This window comes from Myiozetetes cayanensis, unplaced genomic scaffold, assembly GCF_022539395.1.
Source record: "Myiozetetes cayanensis isolate MyiCay16 unplaced genomic scaffold, myiCay2020 scf1, whole genome shotgun sequence".
Taxonomy (NCBI): domain Eukaryota; kingdom Metazoa; phylum Chordata; class Aves; order Passeriformes; family Tyrannidae; genus Myiozetetes; species Myiozetetes cayanensis.
In genome coordinates this window covers 32,000,088-32,018,305 of record NW_026086604.1, presented here as the reverse complement: position 1 = coordinate 32,018,305, position 18,218 = coordinate 32,000,088, and the positions used below count along the sequence as shown (strand labels likewise).

At 36.4% G+C, this 18,218-nt stretch overlaps 1 protein-coding gene across 5 annotated transcripts in view; it reads right to left on the bottom strand.

Moving 5' to 3' along the window:
* The window catches only part of NCOA2 (nuclear receptor coactivator 2), a 189,355-nt gene that overhangs the window by 71,542 nt on the left and 99,595 nt on the right, over window positions 1-18,218 (bottom strand). For all 5 annotated transcript variants that reach the window (XM_050318852.1, XM_050318880.1, XM_050318861.1 and 2 more), the window contains 2 exons: window positions 6,763-6,864; window positions 5,726-5,898 (listed from right to left, as the gene is read on the bottom strand). In XM_050318852.1, coding sequence (XP_050174809.1) covers window positions 5,726-5,898; window positions 6,763-6,845 — 256 coding nt within the window. In that variant the 5' untranslated portion in view covers window positions 6,846-6,864. The remainder of the gene's footprint in view (window positions 1-5,725; window positions 5,899-6,762; window positions 6,865-18,218) is intronic.

The following is an 18,218-nucleotide window of genomic DNA, read 5'->3' as shown; positions in this document are numbered from 1 at the left end:
GCATGCAAATAGTAAAGTCAACATAAACTGGATATTTAGCCAAAAAGCTTTACCAAGTACAGAGGAAGATCAAAGACACTTTCAGTGCATCACTCTCAGCTCTAGGTAGGGGAGACAGCAAAGCAAGTTCAGTAATAGATTTCTTTTTTAAAATACTCTGCATAAATTCCTTGACTTCACAGCACAAATTACTCTGACACTTAATTCAGTCTTAAAATCCTATCAGGTTGAAAGTACAGAATATACAAATAATGATAGCAATGCAGAATTCCTTGGAAAAAAATAAATTAAAAATTGGCATAAAATTTAAATAGTCCATCTCAAACAGGATTAATATAAAAATATAATTACAGTAACATTGACCCAGTAAAATATTTGCAAAACAAAAACCAACAAACAAACCCCAAATCTGCATATGCTCTCTTGTCTTAATATCCTGATTTGGTAAGATATTTATGCACATAATTTTAAACCTGTAAGTAGTTCCACTGACTTAACAGGGATTACTCATCTGCTTAAAGTTAGGCAGTTGCTTAAATACCTTGTGAAATATAGATCTAAATTCACATCTGACAAATTCAAAGTAGCAGCAGCCAAAGCAATACTTCATTACAGCTTTAAGGCCAGGCTGTTTTCATTTAGCAAGCACTTTTACCTGCATACTGGCGCTGGAGGCAACAATAGACTATCTGCTGGAGCGACCCTGTGATTACATAGTACTGCTACAGGGAAGCCAAAACTGTTTAAGCTATCAAATGCGAAACCAGAAAAAGAAGACAAATATGATTAACAACAAGCCTTCTGTAAAAGTTCATACAGGTTCCACAGCTCTTGAATGTCTCTCTTCATCAAGTACTTCTCTCAACATCATTTAGCTTTCATATAGTGATTCATTTTGTCCAAGGTCTGTCTTTTAAGGCTATTCTGAAAACTAGATCTGTCAACTCAGAAGCGTACACTAATAGCTAGACTGATATTCACCACCCTGATATCCCTTCCCTGAACTACTGAAAAGCTGATCTACACAACACAAAACCTCTTCAGAAACTGGTGACACATGAAAACTGGACTCTGGAGAAAAACGGAAGTGAGATAAAATCACATTTGAGGATCCTTTAACACAGTAGGTTATATCCCACCATATGTGAATCTAAATGAGACAGGTGGATGCCATCTCAAAAAAAGGCTACAGAATACAGGCGTGGAGAGTAGAAGGAGAGAAATATGAGATGGAAACCTAGAGTTTAATAAAAGGTACTCAGGGGACTTGAGAAAAAAAACCCCAAAACCTGCCTTGTACTTGATGTCAGGACACATTCTTCAGCACTCCAACTGAAGGGGTCAGAGGAGACTGCTTAGCTAGAGAAACTGCTGAAGAAGCTTAAGGTGATCTTCACTATCTTCTGTACCTACTGCATTGCTGATATTCAAAGAACAGAGTAAAAGCACAACTAGATAATGAAGAAAAGGAAGTCTCAAAGCCCAAATCAGGAGATGTTCAAACAGTGGAATGCAAAAAATAGTCTCTGCTTTAAAATGTGAGCTATTTACCTGCTGAGACTGAGGCTAGCACGACAGACAAAAGAAGCTTTAAAATACTTTAAAATAGGGCAATAGTTTAATTTTTATAACCTGCTCTATACTCTAAAGGGAAAAAAAAAGAAAACAAAAGAAAACAGCAAAATAGAGACAAAGCAATCAAAAAATAACGAGAAAAAACCCACTAACGTAATGAGGGCAGTCAGGTAGGTGACAAGGAAAAGGACTACTGTTGGAATAAAATCAAATGAGACTGATGTGAAACAGTTCAACTGATTGTCAACTAAGAAAGAAGAAAATTCAGATGTCTTTTATTTGCTGTCAGGATTTTGTTGTCTTCAGATATGAGAAAATAATTTTAGCAGTAGTTATACAACTGAAAATAATGTCTTAAGTGCTGAAGTTTCTTCTTAAAATAAAGCAGGATTCTAAAATCAATCAGATACTATTTTACTAAACATACTTCTTCTAATTACAATCAAATGTTTATAGTTCCTTGGGTGTCTGGCATATAAAGGAATATTTATTCCCAGTGGTCTTCAGACTTGCCTAAAGCAAGCTTTTTAAATTAAGCACGTGCAGATCAGAACTTCTGTGCTTGTACACATCTGTGTACACTATGAACACACCTGCAACATATATGACTATTACTCCTTCAAAGTAACTTAACACAGACTGAAAATAATAGGAGAGTTTACACTTCCACGACTATGTAACACAACCATAAAATCACCATTTCATATAACTTTTATACTTTAAATAAAAAACTGAATGTTTTCCAAAGCCCTTGAAACACAAGTCTCAAATCCCCACTGGAAATATCCACTTAGGATTTACATGAATATAACTTCTGTTTCATCTTCATACTAAAATCATAATTTTTCATCTCCTCTGGACATTCACAAATCTCTATCCAATCAGTGTAAGACAATATGATTAAAGTCCTCAGTAGAAAATTTTGTAAAGGAACCCATCGTCATTTTCCCAAGTACTGTAAACATTTCAAACCCAAGATTAAAACTGCATGCAAAGGTTACATCTACCAAATATCCTTAATTCTTTTAATGAATTCAGCTGTACGCATATATTTATAGCTTGCTTTCAAATTGTAATAAACTGAATCTCTAACATACCACAATTTAGAAATCTTTGAAGTATATACTGTGAGAAATGATGTAAAGATAACAGATAAAGTATTGCAAATATATATTTGCATATAAAATAGATTAGGATAACATTATACTAAATTATAGAGTATTATTAAAGCAAAAAATCTATTCCTTTATTCAGCTACCAGCCCAGCAAGTTTGGCATGGGAAACAAATATTAATCTGCATTTTACCCTTCCTTGTTTTCCTTCCTAGAACATAGAATAGTCTCATTGTCAAATCTCAGTAGCAGGCACAAAACTTGTTGCTTTCAGTGGCTTTACAAGGTATTTATAACAGACTGTGCTTTCGTAAGTACTTAAGACTTTCATGTGCAATTATATTTATAGATGAAAAAGAAAATTAATGAAGAATTTTTAGCATTTATTTTAAAAAAACGAAACTCTTTACTAAGCCTTCTAAATAATAAAACTGTAAACTAAGGTTTCACTGTTTTAATCTAATCTGCCTCAGAAGAAATGCTGAGGAGACCCACTGTGCAAAAACTGAGCCATCTTAATTTGCCCATGTTAGTGTAGAATCACTCCAGTTTCAGAACATTCATTTAGTTTTCTCCTACAGGTATTCTGCATAACACTAAAAAGCAACAAAACATCTTATCTGTAAGAAAATATTATTTTTAACCTGAATTTCATGGCACTTCTGTGCAAGTGTAGTATTATTTTGAAGACTTTTGTTTTAGAAATACATAATACAAGTGTTTGACCATTGTAAAGGTGTTCTAATGGGTCTTAGCAGTGGAAAAGATTTGGAACAACCTAAAAGTTAATAATTTAATCATGAATATATATAAGTACAGGATTCCTAATGTGAGGTGATAAACTACCTATAAAAGCCTGAGAGAACAATAGCAATAGTGTCACTAGGTCTTCAACCTGTTTGCCTTGCCTATGTCAGGTTTTTTGTGGTGCACAACAAAAGTATAGGTGTACTGTACCATTCATGCAGTTTGGGCATTTACTATATGTAAATGTTGATGAAATTCCTGTTCCAAAACTGTATTGCATTTCAGAGAATGTCATTTTTATTTTTCTTAAAAGGAAAAGCCTTTAAAATTCGCTCTTACAACAGAATTAGCTTTATGTAGGAATAGGTATCAAACCTAATTTTAAGTATTCTCATCTTTGCATCTAGACCCTGAGATGCTATTAATCACCACCTTGAAGGTCTCAGTATTTTGTAATGCCCCTTAAAGAGGCTTAAAGTCAACCTGTATCAGCTATGACCTTTATGCAAACACCCAAACAGTTACTAGAACATCTAATTATTCTCAACTGCAGAACCTTGTGCAACAAATCAACATCATGAAGAGTAATTTAGTGTCTTTATTGCTCAAGGATGGCAAACTACTTCTACTTGTTGAAATAAATTCATAGCATTTAGTCTGTGTTTACAATCGTATATTCAGTTGTTTTTGCAATAAGACTTTATGAGCTTAAAGTGCACATTCAGCTTCGGTACAATTCTGGCCCATGATGACTTCAACAACTTACATGTAATCTGGTCTGATGAGTGAATATTTTATAACAATATCAAAACCATTTTCATGATATTGAACTGAACAACAAAACCCTGGATTTGACAAAGTTATGATTACCTAGAGCCAGATTTTCAGCCTAGATTTTCGAGAACTGCTGACAGAATGACCAAGTGGACTAGCAGATTTTAATTTCTGCACCCACTACCCAAGAAAACACAAGGTTTTTTTGTCCTTATCCCTTTCTCAGGTAAAGATAAGAAGTACGTGTCTCTTGGTGACAGCAAAACAATAATTTAAAAATAAATCTGAGAAAACGATGAAGAAAACAAGGTGAAAAGAGTATCTCAAAAGTCAGCAAGGTGCAAAACGATGACGGACATTGTGCCAGGTTAAGAAGTATACTTCTAATATGTGGCATGGCAACATCAATAGAACATCCACTTCAAAAATCATAGCAACCTAATAGGAATAAGAAGAGAACAAGCTGAGAAATAGGAACACTCTAAGATTAATCAGTTAGAGCCACTCTGGAGGTAGCTGACTGACACTTAGCTTTGAACAGACTAATGTCTAAAACTGGAGATCTACTTATATACTTGTTTTAAAAACGAATATGTATGCAACATGTAATCTCCACTTTTATAACTTCAGGCATTATTTTCCCACAGAAATCACAGAATACTGAAAAAGTGAAAGATGTATAATGTGTCTGAAAACCAAAGGAATCACTCTAAACACAGTTTACAAAGAGATAGAAATCTTCTACATTAAAAGAAAAATGATGCACACCTGCTTTAAGAATTTGAATCTGCCCCAAACACCTGCAGTGCTATTCATGCCTGCCCAGACAGACCTGTGCCACAAAAGCCACTTCCAAAAATTTAAAGTTTCTGGAAGATTTGGGTTTTCTCTTTGAATAGGAAATTTATCAAAAGAAAAGAAATACAAAACTAATCTTCTAGACAAAGAACAGGAAGAAAACTGTCACGTTCTCTGGTTTACATTTATAACAGGACCCTATCTAGAGATTAGAATAGTTTCAAATCTATTGTAGTCGAGGATATGATGTCATCATTTAAAGGACGCAGATAATTTAGTCCACAATATCTATTCATACCAACAAAAGAAAGCAAAAAGAGGTATGCAGAATATTTACATACCCCACTCTCCTGGATTATTTCTCTTCTGCATGGATTCATCATCCATGCACGAGTATGTAAGTAGTCTTTTTTTTTTCCGAAAGCCATCTGCGAGTTTAACTTTCGTGAAAGCACAACTTATTTGAATTCCATTAGATACACATATCAGACTGATCGATTTTCTCTCTTTCTAGGCAATTTTCAGTGAAGGTTATTTTTAAAATACCGAATGTGACACTTAACAGACTCCGTTCACATGACAGTACAGCATTTTTCATTACTGATTAATAAACAACATGAGAATTTGCTAAAGAAAAGCTGAAGAGACTATCAGGTTTGCCAAAAATAAAATCATAATCAACGCAAAATATTCAAAGTCAATTAATTAGTCTTCTTACCTTGTTCTTTTATCTGACGAATTTGCTTCACAGTTTCTTTCAAGATTGCACATTTGTCAGGTTTAACGTTAAAGTTGTCAATATCATTAAAATTTGCAAAAATCAGCTCTGCAAGTTCTTCTATATATTTATTCTCTTGCTCACGATTGCGTTTCTCAGTGCTTCTTTTAGGGCTGAAAGAGGAGTTTATGAAAATCTTGTCTTTAATGTCAGTTTGCCTGCCTTCTGGCCAGCTCAAAGATGATTTCAAAAGGTTTGACCGTAGTTTAACAAAATCAGAGACAGAACTGCCCTCTCTCGCTACAAAAATATAACTTACAAGTTTTTCTCAAGCAGAAAAGGTTTCCTCTGGAGCAAGGAAAGGAGTACTAGAAAAGATGTTACTTATTTTTTCCCAGCAGTCATGTTTTTGTTTCAAAGGAGACTTGGGATTTGAAATTCAAAACACACGATTAATTGGGAGGTGTAAGGTGGGATTTGAAAACTTACAAGTATTCCCCCCATGGTACTGAGAATCCAAGGAGTATCATATAGTGACAGCGCATGAAAAAATAAAACAGCTTAAAAAGTTAAACCAAGCAAATCCATACTACCTACCTCCTTGTAAATTTATAAGTCATAAGAAAAGATGATGAACGAGTGGTTATCCTTTAAAATTTATGTGTGTTAGCAATATAACTTCTGTAAAACTGAATATTTTCAAGGCCCTGATTATAATGTACAAGAGAGGTAGTAAAAAAAAGTAAATCTCAGATTGCCAATATGAGTGACTGAAGACTCCTTGAACTGATTAGTAAAAAAAAAAGATTTTTACATATCTCCTAAATGGTCACCAAAATGCTGCATTTTGGCATGACACTAGATTCAAAATAAACAAACAAATAATAATGAGAGAATAGTCCCCATCCCAGAAGCAGTTTGGCACTGACTTCTCTTTGCAAGAATGTTGTTCATCATTTTCTAACTGAAAAATATATGCAAACCTAAAATTTTTGAACTCTTTTTTGTTCAACATGTTCAGAAATAAATGGTCTAACCTGGGTCCAAGCTGATCGGGATCCTTGCGCTTTCTTGACTCTGGTCTGGATGGGTCAGAGGAATTTTCTCCCATCCCACTCATCTTGAACACATATCAGCAACTAAAAGGAAGAAAGAGCAAGAATGGGTTACAGTGGAAAAAGTCTTGAGCTCTTTGTTCGTATTTCCAAGATTCTCATTCCATGATCAGCTCAGATTTTACTTGGCAAATCTATCATTTTAACAAACAGAGTTTGTTTGAAAGGTACCAACAAAAACACTGTGTTTATGACTCCAGAAAATGCTACATAAAAGTCCTTTGGAAGAAAATTTGTGGTGGGCAAGCAAAGTGTTATCATCTCTTTGATTGTTACCAGTTGTGCAAGAACAGATAAGTACGTTTTGTGCCTGGATTGCTGAATTTTCATGGCAAATTTGCAAGGTTGAATGAGGAAAGACAAAGGAAAAGCCAACAAGAAACACAACAGAACTGAAATACATGAAATAAAACATGTGTCCCAGCTACATAAAAAAGCATCACAAGCAGCTTTAGTTAAAAACCAGAAGATAATGCTTGCAGAAGTACATGTACAAAACTGGAGAAACAAAACATCTGTCAACACTAGAAACCACTGAGGAACTGATAAATATTTTGTACACATAATCTACCTCATAAGGAGAATAACTTGTCAAGCTATCATGTATTAAAACAATAATTTGTGCAATAAACAGCCTGTGGAAGTCCTGCCCTGCTCCTGGCTGTCTGTTGTCCTATGCACCATAGAAGCACATGAAACTCGCCTACCTCAGGTTACACGCTACTCAGTAAGTACCAATATTCTGGAGGCAGAAAACACCATTTCAAAGGACAAGGAAGATGATGCAAACAATCAAAAAGCAAGACAGGGCGGTCCCAGATCACCATATGCCTAGTTGCTGCCAGTTTTGAAAGGATGATGGCAGAGAAATGTTGCCAGACATTTCTGAGAGCTCCTGTATGGTTCAGGATTAGCAGAAAAATAAACATGAGGGCCATGAAGGAGGTGAGTGTACCCAGGAGGTGATTCATACCATGCTAAACTATGAGCTGGAGCCTGTAATTCTATGACTACTTCACACTGGCATAAAGTGCAAATCAGGTATCAAAACAAGGGAGTTCACCACCTGCTTCATGACCTTCATTTCTGTCCTACCAGGTCCCTTCCCTCTGCTGGCCTGGTCAGCTGTGCACTGAACTTAATGAGGGAAATGCTGGGGATTAAAGACACAGTCCTCTTCCTTTTTTCTTTTTGACATTTTTTAAAATCTAACATCCAGTCTGTATGTTGGTAATCAGATGGTCATGATGGAAATCTTAGTTTTCCCAATGAACCGACTGAGTGAAAATATTTCAGAGACTGGCAGAAACAGCCCAGACATTAAGGTCCAAGTAATTCTTCAGGGATGCTGAGAAAGGCTTCTCTTTGAAACCTGAGCAAGCAAATGAAGATTTGGAGTCATCTCAGATTCAGGAATGATCACCAGCTAACTTTTTCCTAAATTAAAAATAAAAATTGAAAATCATTTATCTGTGCTGCAAATACTTTTTTAACCAGTTGGAGAAGAAAGTGGAGTAATTTTCCTTTTTCTAGATAATGGTCAAGTTCCACAAAACAGACTGTATGATGCCTAAAACATATAGCTTCCAGATGGTCTTTGACATGGATGGTATAAGATTCTATTTAAAAAGTATCCAGATTATCTTTTTCTCTACCTAGTCAATACAAACATACATATACCTACATGTACATACATACTGCCATTATTTTGAGAAGAACCCACTGTGAGAAGGCCCTGGTTCTGTGGTGGAGCAGAGCTGAGCTCTAAAAGGGAAGATGTACCATGACAATGCCACACCAACACCAACCATACTGCAGAGCGCGAAATATCTACCACAGTCTCCAGTGTGGTCTGTGACACTGGCTGTTCCTTAAGAACTACGTATTTTCAAAGATTTCTAGCCCCAGAAGACATTCACATCCTAATTTATACAAGTACAGGAGTAGAAATACACATTCATCTATTAGGAGCTAAGCACTTTCTTGAAAATACACAATTTCATAAGTATCACAAGCAGAGCTTCAAGGAAGAAGCAAGATGTTATTGAAGGAAACTGTGACAATAATTAAAGAGAAGCTGTGAGGAGACAGCAGTTCCACGTCTCTGTCCAAGGAGAGCTGGAACTGTCCCTGAGGCTCTGTTCCAATGAGAAAATTTTTCACTGACCAGGGCGAGAAAAAATCATGAGCATGATGAAAGCTGTATATTCCCAGATCTGATCTCCGAGCCAAGCTCAGAGGGTGATCTAAAGTTCAGAAGAACAATTAGGCTGTGGAATCCCTTAATTTCTTATGCTTTCCAAGTAATACCTGAGAAATGTAGATCAGCTAACTATTTTTCTTGAAAAAATCAAGCACAACAATTAATGAAAGCCTGTCAAACGCTCAATTGACGTCATCTCACCCCTCTTCCTCTCTAAGTAGTATGAACATTTAGAGTGGACATCCCCCTCCAATTCCCCTTCCTCCCCAAGAAAGCATATAGTAACAGTTACTGACAGCTTTCCCACATACTCTGTCAGACTTACAGAGGGAAACTGTATTTTTGTGGAAACCAAAGTTTAAGCAGTAGCTCTACCAATGCATAGCTCGATTCTTCTTGCATTCACACTAAATGCTATCCTGTAGGAATTCCACTAGGCCTACGTTATCAGCCTTTGGAGGACACCCTAAAACTCATCTCCCACCATAAACTCTAAACTTCATCCTTTTTGTACTGAAGGGAACCAAAGTGGTATCATAATTATCAAACTAGCACCTTCTTCTCTCCTTATTAAACATAGTAAGTGGTTGTAAACAAATAATTTATGCATTCGTTATATTTTGTTTGCACTTAAAGGCTATTATGTCTTTGTCTCAGCAGCATTATCAGATTGTTCTTAGAATGAGTTACCCATTTCTCTTTCACTCATCATAATTTATTTCTGGAAATCTACCACCTACTAACATGTTTGCTCTCTGTTCTCCCTTAAGTCTTCATTAAAAATCATGTTCGAAGACCTGTATAGGTTGTGCAGTTCCTATGCTGTTGGTGCCTGTGCTCCAGAGCAGAATGCAAAATCCAGAGTTAGGTGTCTTGGAAAGTGGAGAGCTATACAGATGATACTAAAGCAATCTACAAAATCTCAGAGGCTACAATGACTCACTTCTCTGTATCTAGTACAAGGTATTAAAATCAAAAGGATGTGCCCCCAAACTCTCTCCCTAGGAATTCAGGGGCTGACTGGGATAGTTAAAGTTCTGCTATTCTCTTGGGATTCAGAAACTGGAATCCACTCCCAAGTTCGGAGAAAGGAGGAGAAATCAACTTGTAGAAGCTGTGGATAGACACTTCAACAATACTATCTACCAATTATAGCAGCCAGAAACTGGGTGATGGAGATACAGTTCGCTCTTCACAGAGGGCTTTCAAGCCTGTATTTATCACCACATGGGACAGCCTCCTGTGTGGCAGGCTGTCTGCCTGCCAAAACTGGATGTTTATGAAGCAAAGAGGGCAAGGTTGATTAACTCCTGCAGTGCAGGAATCTTTAGGTGTGTAGTTCATACCACTAAACTCACAAGTAAGTAGTTCAAACACTGTATAATAACACAGGGATTGAGGTTTGAGCCCCTCAGGCTGAGGAGTGTAGCTTCTCTCATCAATGACTCTAACAAGTCGAGTCAAAGAGGCGAGCACTCTCCCAGCTTCCTCATGTCTTTTAAAAAAGAAAGCAGCTGTTTTGATTTTTTTCCATGAGCTAATTTACATTCAAGAGCTATGCTAATTTACATTCAAGACCTTCATAGAGATGAAGATCTCTAGAAGGTTTAGGTACCTCTACAAATTTAATGTGGCACAAGCAAGGAACTAAACCCATATTTTTCAGAAGAAAGTACTTCTGGGCACATACAGTACCAAGGAACAGGCCCCTAGGAAACTTCCAAGCAACAAAGGGAAAACCTTATGGATTTTGATTGAACTGACTGATGAATTTTAGACACAGAAATAAACATCTGTGGGTCAGGAGCAGCTACACTGCATATAATGCTTTTTAGGTTCTATCCTAACTCCCTCCGTACCCACTAATTTATCTATATCAAAATTTATTGGTTATTACAGTTTCGTAATGCACAAATATTCATATCAATATTTAAAAAAGATAATTTATGAATTTTAAAAGTTGTTCTAAATATTCTTAAGTTCCTGAAACACTCAGAAAATTTCTCAGACCAAAAAATAAAACTCCCACATTTGAAGTCTGAATTTTTCCAAGAAACATTACAAATCAAAACTAAAGCCACTGCAAGTAGAATGACAAGTCAGAGACTCGAAGTTTTACTCCAGTAAACTTCCCCTTAAGGGAAATACCTTAGATTAGAAAGCAATATTCATTCTGCTCCTCTGATCTTTTTATACATCTCTGCAGGAATTTTCAGAAAGACGAAAGATAAAGAAACGGAACATTTCAATCCATTTAATGCTCTAGAAGAAATGGAAATGTAATATCAGCTCTATCATATGTCTCCTGATACAAAAATCAAAAAATGTGCATCAGCATGGCACAAATGTTGTTTAGCATGGTACAAAAAAGAGGATTAACCAAACTGGGAATGAATAAAAACAAAACCAGCGGTAATCAGTGGTTTTGAGGAGAGAGAGAGAAAAACCCCATATTTGATAATGGAAAAAAATGGCATCATATATGTCAGATACTGAACTATTTTTAAAGAAAATGTTTTACAAAGTTGAATTTGAATGCATCTTGCAGAATGAAATGTCATGGAAGATCAGGCACTCCCTTTTCCATTGTGTAAGTTCCTTGAGAGTTGTACTGCACTCCAAAATGCAAACATAATGCCTCACTGTAGAATTAGTATTTGTCTTCAGTGATAGTAGGAGATTTTTCTTCTCAGTATATATTACGGTTTTTTCTATTTGTCTTAACCACAAAAAACAAACCCCTCAAAAAAAAAATCCCCAAAACCAAACCAAAACCCAAACAAACTAATAAAACTGCAACAAAAATTAAGAGCTGAACTTCTAATGCTGACTCAGATGCTACTCAAGCTTCAGTTCCACTGGGCATGAATAAGCAACAGAGTAATGGAAAGATAAATACACTCACTGCAGCATTTTCCTACAAGGAAGGAGATAATTAGAGAAGCAGAATTATTATTACTAAAAATACCTAAAAAACTTATTTTAGTCTCCAACAGATGACCCATTCCAACAGGACATCTCAGGTAACTTAATACTTTCTTTCTCTTTACATTTAGGACCAGAGGTGTATTTTCCTTCTTTCTCCATTTCGCTAGCGTAGGCCTAAGCATTCAAAACACTTGTAGACAAAATCACTGCCTTATTATTCCAACTGTTAAATGTAAATTGAAACAACTGAAAATTTAAATTTAAAAACTCTAAGGTAGTATACGTTAGGAATTACATTTATTGACACCTAACCACTTTTTACCAGATGTTGGGAGACTGAAACAACAGAGGCTGAAATACACTTAAATTCTTTTTTTCTTTTATGTGTGTGTTATCAGCAATAAAACAACAGTCTCTGCCCTTGTGACGGCACATCCTCCTTTACATCCTCCGCCAGCAACCGCTCAAAGTTGGAGTACACAGAGCAACTTAACCTAATTATAAAGCAACAGCAAACATTCATCTTTCAAAGGGGAAAGAAAAACAGAGGACCCTGAAGTGGGAGATAAGAAAATATTTAGCACAAATATCACACACAAACTGTGTGAATTTGTAACATCTCTTCTACTCCTCAAACGCCATGAAGGAACATGGCATGCAGAGTAAGCCTTCCAACACTGATCCTCAGCATCACTGAATTGAGCTAATCATCCAGAGTCAATGTAGAAGAAGATAATGTGCATTTTATCTCTTATCAGAGCAGGCCATCTTCCAAACAAGGCCTTTTAAACTGTCAGATTTATTATAAGCCTAACAAATGCAGTTAAAGAATAAATGAGGATTACACCTTCAAAGCTGCTATTTCAACCTGAAAAGTAGCAAACAAAAGGTAAAGTACCATACAGTGGACAATCAGGTAGCAGTACTATACTACCACTCTTCCATCCCATCAACACATCCAAGCAGTATATATACAACTGATACATATAGAAGCAGTTCATTAAAGTCAGTGTTTTACTGAGTAACAAACAGAAAAAATATCGTTTACTGACCAAAAATACTACAAGTCAGTGAAAAGTTTGGCAAAAGTTTTCTCTCTCTCATTTAAAAAACAGCTCATACTTCTGTGGTTAATTGTTTACTCAAACATACAGCCATTATAGTTCCCCCTTCTTTCCTGTGAAGTTGTCATGACTAGAAAGCTTTCTTGTCTCGGTTTCAGAATTACAAATGTTCTCCACATAGCATTAATTCTGATAGAAGCCAGAAGAAAGTTGGAAGTCACATACAAATTCTAATTCTTCACATTTTTTCCTGCTTATGAACTCTTTTTGTCACTGGCTCCATTTCAGAATCAGAAAATATTTAATATTGGTACATACTGCAATCTTCAACTCTTTTAAAGAAGGTGATACTGGCCAGTCACTTTCCCAGGCCTCCAAAGGAAATTGCTGTCAGAGGCGGAATAAGATAATAGATCAGAGGAAGGCTTGCTTTAACTCCTAGCACATTTCGTTGTAGCACCTGTCAGAATCCCAATCAGTGAGCTGAGCCCGCCTGCCCCACACCACACTGTGCTTGGAAAAGCTCAGCCATTTCACAGCAAACTTGCTCTTGCACAAGTATTTTGACAAATCCAGAGAGACATGAATAAAGGTTTGGAAATTAATAAAGAAATAAGAGGTGAAAATCACAAGAAATAAAAGGAGCACGGGGGAAAAAAGACTACATTACCTGGTAAAATTAAATTAAGGCAAGAGATCCACTGCTAAAAAGTTTGACAGAAAAGAAAGTTAATGATAAATTAAACCATCCTCCTGAATCCCTGGTGTACATAAGCCAGATGTTCTACAAGCAACTTACTGTACCTGTCCATCACCAAACACCTGGAATTGGGATATTCTCCAAACAAAACAATGCCAGTCAGCCAAATCTTGGTTGGTGATGGTAATCTGATACTAAAAACATAAACTAATTTATTTAAGGGTATGCTTTTTTCTTGAAACAGCACTACCACTTTCACCACAGAGGAAACTGCCCAAAATCTTTACCACCCTACACAGTGGTATAAAGTAAAAAGAGAAAACAGAGTTTCTACAAAGACAGTGGTAGCAGCAAGATGAAAAACTCTAGTCACCTTTAAAAGACTTGTACTAAAATCTGACATGCACCTGTAGCCTCTTTTATCTGAAAATAACACTTCTTACTTAGACAATACAACTTTATTTGAAAGAGCCTATTACAGGTAACATTAAAAAAAAATTTTATAGTAATATTTACTAAACTTTATTTTATTCTTCAACTCCACAAACTAGAACTAAGAAAAGGAACATAATTTACTTGCAAATGCCATTGAGCCCATGTATCAAAGAACTGAAAACTGGCTCCAACACCTACTACTCACACTTTTGCTCAGTCTACAAAATGCCATAACAGACTATAAACAGACATTTAAGCTGAAGGCTCCTTCCTCAGTCTTTTCCCTTACTCATGTGTAATGGCTTTAGAGTGGTGTATTAGACAGTAAGAAGATGACATATTCCATTTGCAACCTGAAAGCCAATAATGCTCATGAATTTTTTACCTGACAGACACTTCAAGATGCCACTGGGAAGATTGTCTAATAAACACATTAGGCTGCAAATGGGCGGTAGCAGCTCTTTAACACATGCTGTAACAGTCAAATAAATGGCTAACATTAATGTTCAGTGTTACAGACTGGTATTTAATATGACTTTTCTGTAAAATCTATCTACATCTTGAAGGAGAAATAGGTTCTTCTCAGCTACAGAAACCCACAGCTTTGAGAAGCCCCCAGTCCAGCTTGAGACTGCCAAAACCCCTCCAGACTGACCCCAGAGCTGATGGCTCCTACCTTCTGTATTCCCATAGGCTAAGGCTCTTAACAGAGCCACTCACTCAGCTGCTTACGGATTAGGTTACGTCAGCACCTCTAATATGCCCAGGAATAGCAAAACCAGGCTTTAATAAAACAACAACAAAAAAACATCAGAAGAAGAAAGTACCTTCCCCCCTATACCCCACCCCTCCCCATAATATACAACAGATTTGCTTAATTTCTGCTTTTAAAGAGGAGAGAATCTGTTTTCACCAAAACTTCATGACTCTGTATTGCAGTTTCACATCTGGGATTCTATCTTCCTAGTTATCAACAACTGTTTGTGATTCTTAATAGTCAAGGACCAAAGAAAAGCTTTCCTTAAACACCAGATAAAAACTAATATACAATGCTGGAATACATATATTTGTATATATGTTAGTCATTCTTACATCCTTTTGTTTGCATTGGGTGGGTAACTAAGTTTAAAAAAACCAAACCAAACCAACAAAACCCCAACCACTTATTCTATTTGGCCTTCTATGATGTACTTTATAAGTATTAAACTATGGTTGCAAAAAATATGAAGCCTGAAAGTATTCTCACTAGAAAAGGAATCCAAATTCCCACATAAGATGTTTATTTAATCTATATTTTTTCTTATCGTTCACAATTATTAACAATTTATGAGACTGATTTCAAAGCCTAGTATTTCAAATCTACTGTGATTTAAAATAAAACTTTGTGAACAGCACAACAGATAAATGAAGCAAATCTAACAACACAGAAAAGGATAATATTATAGAAAACTTTGTATTTAAACAGCTTTCATTTTCAGTTGATGGTACTTCTGGAACAGTGAGTTAAGCATGTTAACTACCACTGAATCCTCTCTGCCAATCTCAATTTCAAAAGTGGTATTTATCCACTTAAATACCCACATCACCTTTCTTCACCAGAAATCACTAAAAGGCAAGGGGAAAACCAGACTTAAGAGAGCGGAAGAATGAAACAACTCTTCTCACAAGCGTAAGGCACCGTGGAAAAACATCCAGGAACATTTTCTAATCTCATAAATATAACTGACACAAATGTACATATTTACTTACAATACCAATAAGCTTATACAGTTTGGTGTGATTTTCAAGATGCCTATCTTAGCAATGAGAAAAATATGACGGATCACATAAACAAAGGCATTTACACATCTCTGTGGTGTGGGCAGGCCTACATTAGAATTTCACTCCAGCTAACAGCCTGTCAAACACCAGTCTGTTCACTTCAGATAAAACATGTTCCATTAATAAAAATCTCAGGAAACTGCATTCTGTATCAGTAAAAAGTAAAAAATGGAGGGCAAGCCAGAGAGAACAGCATGTTTCCACATCAGGTGTATACAGGACCCATACACAGAGATATTAAACCTATCATATTTGAATTTGAGCTCCACCACTTATCAACCTGAGTTTCAATGACTGCACACAGTTAGAGAGGTGTTGGTCCTCCTGGTCACTAGGATCAACTTAGATGTCTTGCACTCTCAGGTGCAATGTGATTTGCAACCCAAGTTCGCACTGGAGCCTCAGCAAGAGATGTTTATGTTGCATGCCACGTTTCATATCTCTAACCTGGCCATCACAATAATGTTCCTTCAGTCCCAGAGTAGATACTACCTACTGAAATTTTTGCTGCACTTCAGAAAGTCCAACTCCATGTATCTTCTCTGGTGCCCAATCACAAATTGAACTCATGTTTTCAATTTTCACATACTTGAGGCACCACAATATGGTCTATTTTAACTTTCTACTCAGCCACTTATTACTAGGAAGTATGTTGAAACTTCAGGCCATTCTTTCAAATGCCGAGAACTGAATTAAAACTGATTTGCAGAAAATGTACTTAAACATCATCTATAACATTTCTATATACCTTCATATTGTTATCAGAGCAAATGAATAACCCACTGCGCACGTATGTACAAGATACATAATCCACACTTTCTTCTAAACTACTGAGATGCTCTCATAAAAATACATTTTGTTTAACAGTATAAAATCACAAACTTTCAATTTAAGAATCAAGAATTCAAGCTCCTTTGTTCCAGAAGGTTGCAAGTTAACAATAAAGTCACACATACCTATATTCAAGTTAAACAAATGCCAGAACTCAGCTCCACAAGTGGCCTAGGTCATAGTAACTTTAACAGCTGAGGTGAATTGGACTTCACTTTGATGTCCTCTGTCAGTCAGGGATGTGGTTGGTTCCTCAGCAGATTTGGAATGCTGTACCACTTTTTGAAATTGTATACTGAAATCATCCTGTTCAGTACGGTGCTCAGTACAGCTTACCCATCCTCTGCCTCTGAAATGCATTTAGAGCATCTGCCCTGGGAAACTCAACATCCTCCTCAGCCTATGGCTTGACTCAGCCCTGGTCCCAGAGGGCAAGACATGGTTCTGGGTGTTATGGGAGAGACCAGATGGAGTTTGGCCTCTATTCCCATCCTGTATTTGTATGAACAGGTAGATCCCCTCAGTAGATGCTTCCTGTTGATGCTGGGTACACACGCTAGTATCATCCATTTATCCTGGAGCAGCAGTGTAAGGAGTTGGGAAGCAGAAAAAATTTTATTACATTTTTTCTTATTAAAATTGGAAGAGCAACATGCTTTTTGAGAGCTCTATCGTGAAAGATTGTACTTGTATCACCCCTCCCAACATGCAGAATTACAGTTTTGTGCTTAAAACAGATGTATGTTAGATGGACTCTCAAGGGCAAAGTCATTGAGAGTTCTAACTACACACATTGTTACTAAGCAAAAAACCCAAAACTAATAAATTATGTCAGAGCCACACATGAGTGTATTGCAAACACTCATGAAGTATGATTAACTTCATGTTCTTAATATATCCACAAGTTTAAAAACTTATCTGTGAAGATAACAATTACTAATTACTTCTAATTTCATGTCCATCTTCAATTTATTTCCTTTAGTAAAATACTGCCACCAGCAATAACAAAAGAAGATGGAAGTTTGCCATTTTAAGGCATTTAAAAGGAAAACACAACCCATAAAAATGCTGTTGCCCTCCTTAGTCAACTGCTAAGGAATAACAAGCTTTGTACCCATATAGATACAGACTGTGACCAAATAAAACTTACATAGGGATGGTTATATGAGTCAAATGGAAGAGATATTAGTTAGTGACTGGTCTACATGGAAGCTAATAGCGGACGTCTTGGAAAAAGGTCCAAGGCAGCTGTAGAATGATCCTTCCCCAAATACCTCCCCACTTTACATCTGACAAGCAGTGGTACAAGCTTAGCTGCAGAATTGCTGTGCCTCCTCCCTCTGACCCTATATGCAATGGTGCCTAATTCCTTCTTAAATCCATTTATACTTTTGGT